General features: G+C 46.8%; 1 protein-coding gene across 24 annotated transcripts in view; it reads left to right on the top strand.

The window, feature by feature from the left end:
* The window catches only part of LDB2 (LIM domain binding 2), a 396329-nt gene that overhangs the window by 118220 nt on the left and 264196 nt on the right, over nt 1-13913 (top strand). For 2 of the 24 annotated variants that reach the window (XM_021101039.1, XM_021101037.1), the window contains exon 1: nt 1847-3937. The exons of 15 other annotated variants lie outside the window; for them this stretch is intronic. In XM_021101039.1, the coding sequence (XP_020956698.1) occupies nt 3731-3937 (207 nt within the window). In that variant the 5' untranslated portion in view covers nt 1847-3730. Of the gene's footprint in view, nt 1-1846; nt 3938-13913 lie in introns of those variants that run through there. 7 more of the 24 variants (XM_021101045.1, XM_021101038.1, XM_021101044.1 and 4 more) reach the window with 6 other exon arrangements.

Genomic DNA, 13913 nt, shown 5'->3' with positions numbered 1-13913 from the left:
CTCCCACCTCGGATTGTGAAAGGACGTGAAACCGTGTCCTTTGAGAAAGAGTTGAAAGACTCAGGGATGATTATTCTGGAGAAGAGGAAGGGCCATGCGGGCCAGGGCTGTGTTCTCAAATGTTTGACAGGCATTCAAAATAAAAGAGAGAGATTAATGTTTAGGCTCCTCAGGTGGTGAACCAGCCCTAAGGCTGAGTAGCCAAGGAAAAGGGGTGAATGGAGGAACAGACTCACCCCCTCTGCTCCCCTTCTGTTCATTTGACTGAACACAACAGCCAGGAATGGCCAAGTATTTCGGGCATTGGTTGAATGCTTATTCTAGACTATATGCAAGCTTCCTGCCATTTGCAACTTGCAACGATAATCCTGCTAATAGAAATTACATGTGAAATTCTTTCGACTTCTTTCATTTTCTTCTCCAAATTGCACAATTCTCTCGCATTTTTTTAAACATTAAAATGATGGAAACGTGGCAGCATCTTTATTTGCTGTCCCAGGTTTGTTTTTGTTTGTTTGTTTTCCCCTCGTTCATTCTTTTGACAAAAGTTGCATGTGTATTGTGCTATGCCAGGCACCCGGGCTTAGACAAAGGTGAACTTAATCAGTACCCTCGTGCCGGGAGAAGTCTAGAGCAGGAGGCAGACAATAAACACAGGAGCAAATAAAACAAACCAAGAAATCCTTCTTTGTGTAAGTGGTATAAGGATAGAGGAGAGATGGTGTCGCTTAGATAAAGCTGGTTTGACAAGGCCCCCCTGAGGAGGTGACATTTAGGTTACGGAAGAACAAGGAGAAGGAAAAATTGTATTTGTATATCAATGAAAATTATAGATATTACTTTCCCTCTTGCAACTTTCTTAGATCTTTATGGAGTATTTCCACCCTCTTAGTGCAACTCAAAAAAATTTTTATTGGGCATATCCCATATGTCTTGACTGTGTTATATGCATTATGACTTTTCTTTTTTGTTTTTTTTAGGCCCGCACCTGTGGCATATGGAGGTTCCCAGGCTAGGGGGCTCATCAGAGCTGTAGCCGCTGGCCTACACCATGGCTACAGCAATGCCAGATCCAAGCCACGTCTTCGAACTACACCACAGCTCATAGCAAAGCCGGATCCCTAACCCACTGAGCGAGGCCAGGGATTGAACCCACAACCTCATGGTTCCTAGTCCAATTCGTTTCCGCTGTGCCACGACAGGCACTCCTGCATTATGACTTTTTAAATGTAATTCTATTTTAATGCTATATGGTAGGAGTTGACATCAGTGAGGCAGTGGCCACTCCGAAGGTTAAGCTCTTGGTCTCCCGCGAGATGCCTAATCAAGGTTAGAGCTCAGATTTGGACTCTGGGCTGTGAAACTCCTGTGTCTGTCATCTCTCCACTGAGCACCCCTTTGGCGATGCTTCTGGGCACATCTGGGGTCTGGGTTGCCTGGAGGTGGCTGAGGTCCCCTCCACTGAGCGACTCAGGTGACTGTCTCCATCCTCCAGGCTGCTCTTTGGGCTTCAGGGACCTTGCTTTCCCTGGACGGAGAATGGAACAGGAGCACCGGAGGCAAGAACAGACAGCGGAGGAGTTCCCGGCGTGGCACAGTCGTTAACAAATCCGACTAGGAACCATGAGGTTGAGGGTTCAATCCCTGGCCTTGCTCAGTGGGTTAAGGATCCGCATTGCCGTGAGCTGTGGTGTAGGTTGCAGACGTGGCTTGGATCCTGCGTTGCTGTGGCTCTGGTGTAGACCGGCGCTATAGCTCCGATTTGACCCCTAGCCCTGGGAACCTCCATATGCTGCGGGAGGGGCCCTAGAAAAGGCCAAAAAAAAAAAAAAAAAAAAAAGAATAGGCAGCAGAGAGGCAAGGCTGGGATCTCGAGGGCCACACAGAAGGAGCTAGAATTTGCTGCAGAGGATTCTTTAGCTTCCCCGAGGGCTTCAGAATGAGTCTTCCTACAGAGACTCCTCCAAGAGGGAGCCCTTCCCCGAGCTCCCACATTGCCCGTTGGTGGAACACAGAGCAGGCGTTGGGTTAGAGATAAAGCGGAGGTGGCGGCGCCCTCAGCAGGGCGCGAGGAGGCAGCGGCCAGCCCCTGACCTACTTTGCTCCCTTCCCCTCGGGTGCGTTGCATCCATCCAGGGTGAGGGAGTATGTGGGTCACCCTCACACTTGGGCATCCCCCTGTGTTCAGCCGAGAGGGAAATTCTGTCATGCTACATCCATCAGACACCCAGGGCTCGGGAGAGTAAATCACATTTTGCAGAATCGAAGACGAAGCTGTGGCCAACTGTACTGGGTTGGGGAGTGTACCCCCTCGCACCCCTCTCCCCCCAGTCCTGGAATCTCAGAAGGTGACTTTATTTGGAAATAGGCTCTCTGAAGATGTGCTTAGTGAAGATACACTGGGTTCGGGTGGGTTCAAGTCCAGGATCTTTATGAGAAAACTGAGACACGTGTAGGGACAAGGCCATATGCAGACGGTGACAGAGATGGGACTGAGGCAGCCATAAACCATGGGAGGCCAAGGATGGCCAGCAACCGTCAGAATGTAGGAGGGAAGCGTGGACAGATTCTTTCTGACAGCCCTCAGAAGGAACCACATCTGCTCATATCTTGATTGAGGATCGAGATTCTAGTACTGCAAAAAGTATACGTTTTCTGTAGTTTTAAGCCACCAGCGTGTGGTCCTTCGTTATAGCAGTCATGAGACATTAAAATAACCACCAGCCTAAGGACCTCTCAAATTCTATTCCTTGGGTCCGGTCACATTGGCACCTGTCAAGTGCCCGCCATCCCTGGGCACCCTGACACATTCTTTGCCACACATCCCGCCGCGGGAGGCTGCTTTCCTTATTTCTCTCCCTCTCCGTGCTGAATTCCTTATGGGCAAAGTCCCAGATTTAATTTCTAGCTGTATCCCCAGCTCCTGGAATGTACTTGGCACTCCACACATACTGAAAGAAGGAACAAATAAAATAGATACTTCTTGGCTAAAGCAGACGTTCCTCAAATTCAGAAACTCTGAGCAACTCACAATTTAATGTATTCATTCTCCTGCACTTATTGCATGCAGGAACTGTGCTGGGAGTGGGGAATTAGGTCATAAACAAATAAAAGGTCAACATTTCTGCTTTCTCATGGCTTATTATCCAGAGGAAAGGTAGGGCAAGGGGGCAGGTTAAACTAGCAAATACAGATGTAGCACAGGTAGTTTGGGATGGTGATAAGTCTTCCAAAAAAAAATCAAACACGATAATGGGTAGAAGCACCGGAGTTCCTTCAGCTGGATGGTGCTAGGAAAGGCTACCCTCTGACCTTTGAGCTGGGACCTAAATAATTAAGTTGTCAAGTCTTTGAAGATCTGGAGGACAAGCCCTATAGGCAGAGGAAAGAGCAAGAGCCAAGACCCGGAAGCAGAAATTAACCCGGGGTGTTGGGAGCACAGAGAAAAAAATTGGTGAGCCAAAGGTTGGGGAGGATGGCAGTGAGAGACTTGCCTCTTCTTTCATCGCTTGAAGCCAGAAGGGTTCCGAGTCCCAGGAGAGGGACTTACGTCTGTTTCTTCAGTGAGGAAAGTTGCCTCGAATCAAAATTACGGTGGATGTTTATGGCTGGCAAAGGGGAGCCCCAAGGACCATCAAATCCTGCTAAGGAACGGGACTAAGTTTTCCCCAACGCCAAAGACCGGAGAAGACAGACCTCCCCTTTTCTCCTCCTGCGATCACGGGTCTAAATGGCCACCGTGGAAGCTCGGTGTGGTTATGCCTGGCCTTTGTTTGGCTTAAAGCTCTGTTTTCTTTGTGTCCTAGCTAAGGCAAGGCAGACTGGACTTTGGGGGAGCCCGCCTCCGGCTGATTGGAGCTGTGTGTCAATGATACCCACTTTGCAGCCATCCTGTGTCTTGCCGTTTGGTGGCAGAGATTTGAGAAGTGGCCTCTTGGTACGAAGTTGTTTTGTTTGCCCTTGGTTTTTGCATTTTCATTAAATCATAGATGTCTTTAATTGCTTCCATGTGGCCGGAATGCTCCTTGATTGGAATTCTATGGAAAATAGAGTTTGCTTTATTAAATAGTGTTTCTTGAGGGATTTAAGTGCGCTTTGGTTTCCTCCCTCTCCCCCTCCCTCCTTTTCTCTGAGTTTTTAATTTGTTGCAATGCATAATCACTTGCCTCTGTGCTGGAATTGCTCTCCAAGCTTTGACAATCGTGTGTTATAATTCCCTTTATTACTGCAGTATCATTTTTAGCCTTCAGTTAAGATGACTGGACAAGAATCAGATTAAATGGAATTAGTATCTATTTTTCATGGTGTCTCGCTTCTGAAGCCGGCAGTCCCCCCTTGCTTGCTACCTTTTTTGTGTGTGTGTGGTGTTTTTGGAAAGAGTGAAATTAAAAATCATCAATAGCTGATCTCATATACGCGTCACAGCACGCTGGAGGACACAGCTATGAGCGACCCACATTTTACCTCCTTTGCAAGAGAGTGTGACGTGTCAAGTTCATCCATGTCAGAGTGTGTCAGAGCACCAGAGTCAGCCAAGCTCCTGGAAATCCAAAGCCAGCTCTCAGATCCCGTCTACACTATGATTTTCTAAAATATAAGTGGGCAGGCGGGAGTGGGGGGGCAGGGAGCTGCTTTTGAGATGTTGCGACAAAGCAAATTACATCTAGCAAAATATTTCATGAGTCCCTTGCTGCAAGTGCTTGATAAGGAAGGCGTCTTCTCCACCTGGAGTAAAAGGAATTCTGTGTTTACTTAAGACAGAGAAGGGAAACATACTAGGGCTTGGGTGTCTAGCACCATATTGGTCGGGTTCTCTGGAGAAAGGGACCAACCCGTGCTGTGAGATCTAGGAAGAGATTTCGTCCAAGGAATTGGCTCATGCAGTTACGGAGGCGGACGAGCTTCCAGATCTGCATGGTGCGTGGGCAAGCTGGAGACCCAGGTCTGCTGATTAGGTAGCTCCAGTCTGAGTCCAAAGGGAAGCGGGAGAGCCGACAATTTAAGTTCCAATCTGAGGGCAAGAGAACACTGAGGGTCCAGCTCGGGCAGGTGGAATTCCCTCTTGGCCTTTTTGTTCTCTGCAGGTCTTTAGTTGGTGGAAGGGGCCCACGCAGAGGGAGGGCCATCTGCTTTTCTCAGTCCCATCCAGAAACGCCTTTCCAGAAACACCCAGTTATCTGGGCACCTGGTAGCCCAGCCACATCGACACATAAAATTAACAATCACATCTGCCTAGATTGGAATTTTGCCTTTATCATTTGCTTGGTCAAACATCTTACTTTCTTCATCTGACAATTGGAAACTGTAATATCTGCCTCATAGCGATGTTGCAAAAAGTCAATGAGATGGTTTTGTAAAGGACTCAATATACCGCCTGGCCCCGAGAAGATGTTCGTGACTGCTGGTTGATTATTTTGTTACTGTGACCATGTTACTGTCCATGACAGCAAGTCCAGGAACTCACCCGCCATGTTTTCGTGTGTATATTTATGTTGCATACTTTGCATCTAAACGTTTGAAGTTTTGGCAAAGGGCAATTTTATTCAAGAGAGACGTCTGGCCATTGAAAGCAAGAAGATTTATATATAGCTTATGACTTTGATATTCGCTTACTGGGAAACTTTGAGCAAATGGTTCACCTCCTGACCTTGGCTTGCTCATATGCAAAGCACCTGTGCTGTGAATCTCTCTCGGTCTAAGGATTACGTAAGACACGCTATGTGACATCGTGAGCATCCATCGACCCCGCCAGAGGACACTGACCGTCAGGGGTGGAGAGGGGACACTGCTCAGTGCCAGGACTTGGGCTTTGCTGGTGTTCCTGGTGAAGCGGGATGGAATTCCTGCTGCTAAAGATAGTGGGGGCGGGGATTGGGGGGAGGGCAAAGAAGGCTGGAATGGGAAGCTCTTGCAGGGGTTGACCGGCAGAAATTCTCTGGACCATGAATTGGGGGGAAAAGGCTTTACAGGTAGGGAAATCGTGCAGGCATCATAGGACTTCTAAGAAAGTAGTATACTGTCATTGGATGGGTGGGTGGGGGTGTTTTGACGACCCTCCAGTGTGAAAGTCGAGTCATTGTTTTAAAACCCATTCTCAAGGCAGGACCGAGAGTTATACATTTATGAGGTCTTAACATATTTAAGGAAGAAGGAAGCCTTTTTGACATGGATTTTTCAAGTGGAAGTATTTGCCCCCGGTAAGGACTACTGATAGAGAATACAAAGTCCTGCTGTGCAGAGAAGCTGGCAAGCAGCCCACGGCAAAAGATGCAGAAACCCAGGCCCCTGGGCCGAGCAGAGGCAGGAGCTGACCTGGGGAGGGTGGTGCGGGCGGGGCGGTGGATAGGAAAGCGAAACCTGCTGTACATTTCATTGGGCGTGGGTAGCTCCAAGAAAAAGGAAGCAAAGAAGAGTTGACACTTGTTTAAGGAGGGTGCTCTGCATCAAGACTAGGGTCATGACCAAGAGCGCCCTCTGTTCCAGGAGCAGCTCGATGCTTTGCACAGACTAAATCCTTGGATAACATCTCACAACGTAAACCCACGAAGCAGGTGCTATTGTTGTCCTCCTCCCTGATGTTACAGATGAGAAAACCGAGGCCCAGGGTCGAAAAGGCATTCACCACTCAGCTCTGCAGGAATGGCCGTCCCTTGGTCTGTTCACAGAAAGTCCTTGGAACCTAAATGGATCCTGAGATTTGCTGCTTAAAACCTTCCTAGGAGATCTCCTTTCCTTGTAGGGCCTTCACCAGCCTCTTCTCTGGCCTCATTCCTTGGTCCCAGTACTTGGTTCAGATGCTCTCCTTTTCATTCCTTGGATGCAGCAGCATCTTTTGACCTCTAGGCTGGGGCACTTCTGTTTCCTTACCTCTACTGACCAAGCCCTCTCTTAACAAATACACTTGAGAAGATGTTCATCTGACGTCAGTTGCCTATGACCACATTCAGTGAGAAGCCCAGCCTTGTGCACCCTTCTGCCTCTAGTGCCTGCACCTGATCCTTCTAGATCTTTCTGTGGCTCATTCTCGCTTTCTTCAGGTTCTCACTCTAAAGCAACGGTATTGAACCTGCAGGACATCTGGCAATGTCTGGAGACATTTTTGGTTGCCACAACTGAGGAAGATGCTCCTGGTATCTCTTGGGTTGAGAAGAGAGAAGTTGCCTAACATCCTACAATGCACAGGCTAGCCCCCGGCCCACTCTCAACAAAGAACTCTCCAGGGCCACGAGGTCGGTGATGCTGAGGCTGAGAGGCCCAGTTCTAAAGTGACTGGACACGCAGGGCGGTCCGTGGTCCCCCCACCTAAAATCTCACTTCTCCTTCCCACTCCCCCACACGTTCCATCCCCATTTCCTGCTTTACTGTTTTTCTCCTGTGCACCTGTCACTCTCTGATAAATGCTAAGTGTCACTCATGTATCTCCTTTATTGCTATCCTTGACTGTAATATGCTCTACAAAGACAGAGATTTATGTCCTTTTTTCTCACTGATTTCTCATTAATGCCTAGGATATTGTCGAGTCCATAGTAAGTGCTCAATAACTATCTGTTGCATGTGGGAAGGGCTTCAAGTCCTAGGTCACGAGCAATTCATCAGAGAGGCCACTTGGGTTAAAAGCCATTTGCCATCCCTATGAAGACTACTCGAACCCTAGACATCTTCCTTTTTACATTCTTTGGTGGCAGTGCTGCCTTTACTTTAACCCTGACCAAGCTCCTCCCCGAACGTGTCCTCTGACAGCAAGAGTAGGGAGGGCATGCAGGTTTCTTTGGTGAAGAGTAAACCCCTGTAGAAATGAGTGTCCGGGCAGGATGCCCTTGGAAAGATATTAGACAGATAAGGACATTTGGGACACTTAAAATTCTTTGCCGTGTACTTGGTTAAGGTCAATCAGCAAAGATGTACCAGGATCGGAATTAGGACCCCGTTTCTGCCTTCCATGGAGATGGAAGGGGGAAAGTGAAAAATCCCCCAGGACCAAATATGGGTGCTGGCAGGCAAGCCACAATCCTCTCAAGCTCTCTTTCGCCTCACGAGTTGTGATATCACTTGACAAGGAAGCAAATTGAATAGCTAAATGCAGAGCTTTCTGAGATGCTGAGATGCAAATTAGCTCGAACCACATGCAACTGTGGATTTGAGGCTGGCGTGCGAAACAGGGGCTTCGCTTCCTTCAGTCTGTGTTGCAAACCCACTTTGATGGATAGCATGTCCTTGCTCTTTCCCAGGCACGCACTGTGCAAGGCACAAGAGAAACCATGACAAACAAGACGTTTATCCCTCCCCTGAGTTCGCACTCTTGAGAGGAGACAGGCAGAAGAGGGCATCTTTGCTGGAATCCACAGTCCGTAACAATGCTGGGAGAACAAGCTCATTGGATTCCATCTTTTCTGAGGATAGAGATCTCTGCCTTGGGTGTCTTTAATGCCCCCTAACACTGGTGGCCAGAACAATAAGGACAGGTGAATAGCAAAGAGCGGTTCTCGCGTGCCAGGCATTGTGCTAATAAGCCCTTTACTGTATCCGCGCATTTAATCCTCCTACCGGCAGGAGCCATTGTGGTGCCCGTTTTCACTGCAAAGGCAACTGAGATCGAACAACTCACCCAGAGTTACAGAGTAAAGAAGTGCCGGCATTGGCATCTAGCCCCAGCCAGTCAGGTTGTAGAGGGCCTGGGCTGTTCTATAAGCTGCAACGCTGATGTATATGATTTAGCATCCATGGCAACCCTGGCCTTGGGACTTTCTCCACCACTTAGTAATAGTTTGGTAATAACATCAGGTGTGTACTCTGTTCCGGTCACTGGTCCAGGTATTACCTCGTGTAATCTTCACAATGCAAGGCGAGGAATTATTCCATCTATTTTACCCTTGATGCAACAGAGGCACAGAGAGCTTATGTAAGTTGCCTGAGATCACGCACACCGTCAGTGGTGGAGTCTGGGTTCTGGATATTTCCTACAGAAGGAATCAGAGCATATGTGACATTTTGTGTCTGACTTCTTCTTAGCAGTCATGTTGTTGAGGTCCCTGTTAGAGCATGTCTCAATATTTCAGTCTTTTCATTGCTAATAAATTTCCATTATACGGAGATACCACTTCATTTATCCAATCATCAGCTGATGGACATTTGGACGGTTTCCATGTCTGGCCGATTGTGAATAAGGAAGCAGTGATCATTGATATACAAGTCTCATAGGTGACCTCTTACTACTAATATTTTCTCTCCCATGTGAGTTAAAAAGGCTGAGTTCTGGAGGCAGAACATGGTTTTGAACATGTACCAGCAATATGATAGGGAAAATTAAATAACCATTCTGAGCTTTGGTTTTCTTTTTTTTTTTTCACTCATGAAATGAGCATAATGATAGTAGCTACCTGATAATGCTCAAAAGCCCGAGACAGATAATGCACAGTATTTGGTTCACAATTAAACACATGATAAATGTGTGTCAGGTAAGCAGTGCGATGCAAAGACCAACCCAAAGTATGTAATATCTCAACCTGTGGAGTCCAGACTCACAGACATATGGAATGTACTCACTAGACATACTGCAAAATAAAATTAAATTAAAATACAGTACTACAGGAGGAGTCAGCGTGAGGCTCATCCTAATGGAACAATTACAACACTGCTATTTCTCAGTCGAGGAGACGGAGACTTTTCTGTAGTTTGGAAGTCCTGGGAGGCTTTGGGATGGTGGCAAGACATGGGGGGAGGTCTTGAGTGAGCACAGGAGGGTTGGGAAGGAGTGGGGGGATGTGGGATGAGAAGCAGAGCACAGGTGAAGGGATGGAGGGGATAAAGGCAAAGTCTGTCACGCTGTGATGATGTCCAGGAACGTGGTAGGTGACAAGAGTGGGTGTGTGTGTGGCCCACGTTGTGCCCTGGGCCCTTCAGACTGTGATGAGATGTGACCGCTGTGGGTGCGTCCCTGTTTCTTGGGCTCTCCAGCAACACGTGATGTTGCTCAATTTTTTGATTTCTTAAGAGTCACATGCATGTTCAAGGGCTTAGATTTAATTTACCTTTTCTTGACTGCACGTGAAAGAGAACATCTTTTCGTTGTTTTATTGACCATTTTCTGAGAATGGTACTTTGATTTTTTTTTTTTTTTGCTCTTTTATCTTTTATTGATTTTTGATTTGTAACACTTTGTTATATATTCTGGTTACTGGTCCTCTTCTGGCTTGTCGCTTATATTGTAGCATGTTTATAATGTCTTTTGTCACCTGAAATGTTTATATTTTGATGGAGTCAAATGGATGGCTTGTTTCTCATGATTTGGCCTTGTGTTTATTCACACATTTTCCCCTGTTCTGAGGTCATTCAAAATAGTCTATCGTTTCTTCTAATCATTTGAAAATTTTGTTTTTCTTTACTTATAGGTTTGATCATCTGGAATTGATATTTGGTAGTGCGAGGTAGAATCAAATTTATTTTTTTCCATGGGAAAAGCCAATCATCCCCGCACTGCTTAACCCATAGTCCATTCTCTTCCCTGCTTCCCAGCAAGAGCATCTCTGTCATAGACTCAGGTCCCACGCATGCTTCGGACTGTCTGTCAGCCTCCCCTTCTGCCATACTGCTCTGTGACCCATCTTTCTTTCTTCATTTCACATTGTAGCCTAAGCCCTCGTATTATAAACCACGGGTAAACAGGACGTTTAAAGATTCCTATTTTCTTTCCAGTGGACATATCGTGGTTTCTGCAATCATTCCTCCCTTGCAGGACAGCACATTGTTCCTAGTTTTTTTTTTTTTTTTTTTCCTATTATGAATGTTCCTATGGTGAATATTTTTGCATAGAAAGCATTTACATATTTTTGGATTATGTCCTTTGGATGGATTCCCAGAAATAGAATTATTGAGTCAAAGGGCATGAATATTTTTAATGCTTTTAATTCAGGGCATATATTTATTTAAAAAATTAAAGGGAATCCAGATTCTGGTAAATTCCTGGTACCTTACTACGCGCCCATGGCCAGCTGGGCTGTGGCAAGTCTGGGTCTAGGAGTGGTTGCTCTGTGGAAGTTTAGAGAGAGATTGCTATGATCTCTTTCATAGATTTCTTTTTTCTTTTTTCTTGTTGAACGCATTTTTTATATAGTCGTTCATTCAAGCTGTCATTTATTAAGCACCTCCTGGGTACCAGGCAAAGCAGATAGCCTAATCCTGTGCTCCCAGTGAGCTTATGTTTTCCAGTGGATGGAAGACAAACACAAATAGACCAAATCAAGTGATATGTGTTTCCCGGAGGAAACACATTGGCTGATTTGGCTTAAAGAGTCTGTTCCTATAGATTGGGTGGTATCAAGTGACACAGAACTTGAGGTCTGAAGGACTAGGAAGAGAAAGCCAGGCCACATAGAAGAAAGGCAGACACTTAGGGGGGAACAGTGGCTGTGCCAAGTGTGGCCCTGGGACAGAAGGAAGGTCTCTTTGTTAAGACCCCGGAGCCACGAGTTGTAGGGAGTGAACAGAGGCCAAGGAGACAGACCAAGCACCAACCCCGCAGAGCAGTGTGCTCCGCGGCCCAAAGCAGCAAGGTTGGGCCAAGGGAGGGTTTCCACTGGGAGTGACGCAATCTGGTGGGCGTGGTTCCAGGTCACGTGGGCTTCTCTGCGGTGCAGGGGTACAGGGGAACCGGGTGCCTGCGCAGAGAAGGATTAGGAAGCAATCACTTCAGGGCAGGCTGGAGGTGCCAGAGGCCCAGACCAGGGTGGTGGGGGAGGGGGAGGGACGTGGGTGGTTCCATTATAGGCGGGAAGTAGATGCATGGGGATTGCTGATGGACTGGAGGCGTGTGGTTAGGGAAAAAGAGGAATCAGGACTATGTCTTAAAAGGTTGTGCGAAGAGACTGAGAGCCTGGAATTAAATTATTGAGATGGAAATGAGTCAGGGGAATAGGCTGGGGCTGCATGAAAATAGGGATGGGTTTAGCTTTGGCCATGTGCAGCCTGAGCTGCCTCTTTGGGTAACAAGTGTGGCAGCAGAAGCCAGGAGTCCGGAGTCCCAGGGAGAAGCGGGCAGCTGTGACACACACTCGGGTGTCGCTGCTGGGACTTAGAGGAAATCTAAGTCCCTGGTAAACAGAAGAGTAAACTGGGCAGAGCTCGAAGGCCTTCATCACCGTCAAGAGACACCTGTGCTTTTCCTCCTGCGTTTTGAGACTATGCGGGGTTCTTATGTTTATCTCTGTGAACAGGCACCTTTTGCCTTTTCCCGAGTAAGAAGAGGGAAAAACACGGGTTTTCTTTTCTCGCTTCAGTTCCTGGCACAGTCCTCCGGTTTTGAGTGGTGACTCTAAGAATTATTCCTGTCATTTGATTCCGATGCGATTGGGCAGGTTGCAAAAACAAGCTTTTGCATCTTGCAAGCTTCTCTCAAAACGTTTCCTCGTCGGCTGTGTTTATGTTGGAACAGAAAAATCTCTGCCTGATTGGATGAGTGAGCTTTTCTCAAGATGTATGAGTTGCAGCCTCATCCCGTGATCCTGCCTCGCAGGACCTCTCCCACCTAGAGTATGTGATGTAACATGAGGTATGGTGCTCACTGCCCAGAACTGTCACTGGCGGTGTCACCAGCCAGGCCTGTGCTTCCAGAGTAATTCGTCCCTACGTCATTTTCAGAGTGGGTTCGAGTAGGGTCCCTGCTATATTATTTTTGATGCAGCAGAGTGCACGCTTCCAGGTTGGAGTTATCAAACAAGAAACTGCATTAGGAAGAAAATACTGTTCCTCCTTCAGACCAGAAAAATATGGAGTAGAACAGGGAGTGAAGCTTTGTCCATAGAAACATTCAGGACTCCTGGTGTTCGGGAATCAAATCTCAGTGTTCCTGCTTTCTTGACCTTGGATACATATCTTGACCTCCCAAGGTCTCCGTTTCCTCGTTTAAGTCGGAATAATGAAAATACCAGCTTGATTGGGGTATGTGAGGGCTAGAAAGGAATTCACTGTGAAACTCTTAAGCACTTTCTTTTTCCTTTATTTGCTTTTTATGAGGGCCACACCCACGGCATATGAAGTTCTCAGGCTAGGGGTCGAATCAGAGCTGCAGCTGCTGCCCACATCACAGCCACAGAAACCAGATCTGAGCCGAGTCTGTGACCTACACCACAGCTCAAGGCAATGCTGGATCCTTAAACCACTGAGCAAGGCCAGGGATCAAACCTGCAACCTCATGGTTCCTAGTCGATTCGTTTCCCCTGCGCCACACCGGAACTCCTTAAGCACTTTCTTGATTTGCTCATGAAATATTTGACACCCTCTCCTAACAGGCATGTGAACAGAATGGAGAGTAGACATGTCTGGTCATCATTAAAATATGATTGTTTGTTTTTCTTCAGGGTTTTGAGAATATGCTCGTTTTAGTTGAACACTTATTTATGTGTTAATGGAATTAATTTAATCAGGTAATCGAGGACTCATTTGTTGCATGCCTGCCAGGTGTTAGCAAAAGCACAGGCACTTATAAAGCTGATAGGAATCTAAACTTAAAAAAAAATGATTATTTCATGAGAGTTGCAAAAAGTCCAGTGATGAAAAGCCCAATTTTTGGCAACTTCATTTGTATACATTTTAGTCATTATTTTCAGGTGCTTTTAATAGCATTTCTCTTTGGAATCCTCACAATTAATTAATGCTTTAGTAGGTCAAGGGTGGAGAGTGAAATACAGGAATTTTCCAGGTGTTCGGAGGTGGGTGGGGTGGGGTGGGGGATGGAAGACACCGAGGTAGCTTTTGCTGCAAAGGCACATCTGCTGGGTGCCAAGTCCTGTCTCTGTTTTACTACGTGCCTCTCCCAAGGCAGCAGCACAAGAGAGGGAACTGTAGTAAGAACTTGCTAGAAGGGAAGCCTTGAACTGTGAGCAAAACCCTGAGATGTTCCATCAAGACGCATCATTTAT

Source organism: Sus scrofa, chromosome 8 (assembly GCF_000003025.6).
Source record: "Sus scrofa isolate TJ Tabasco breed Duroc chromosome 8, Sscrofa11.1, whole genome shotgun sequence".
In the NCBI taxonomy this organism is placed as follows: Eukaryota; Metazoa; Chordata; class Mammalia; order Artiodactyla; family Suidae; genus Sus; species Sus scrofa.
The sequence above is the reverse complement of the archived record's forward strand: the minus strand, read 5'-3'. Positions and strand labels throughout refer to the sequence as shown.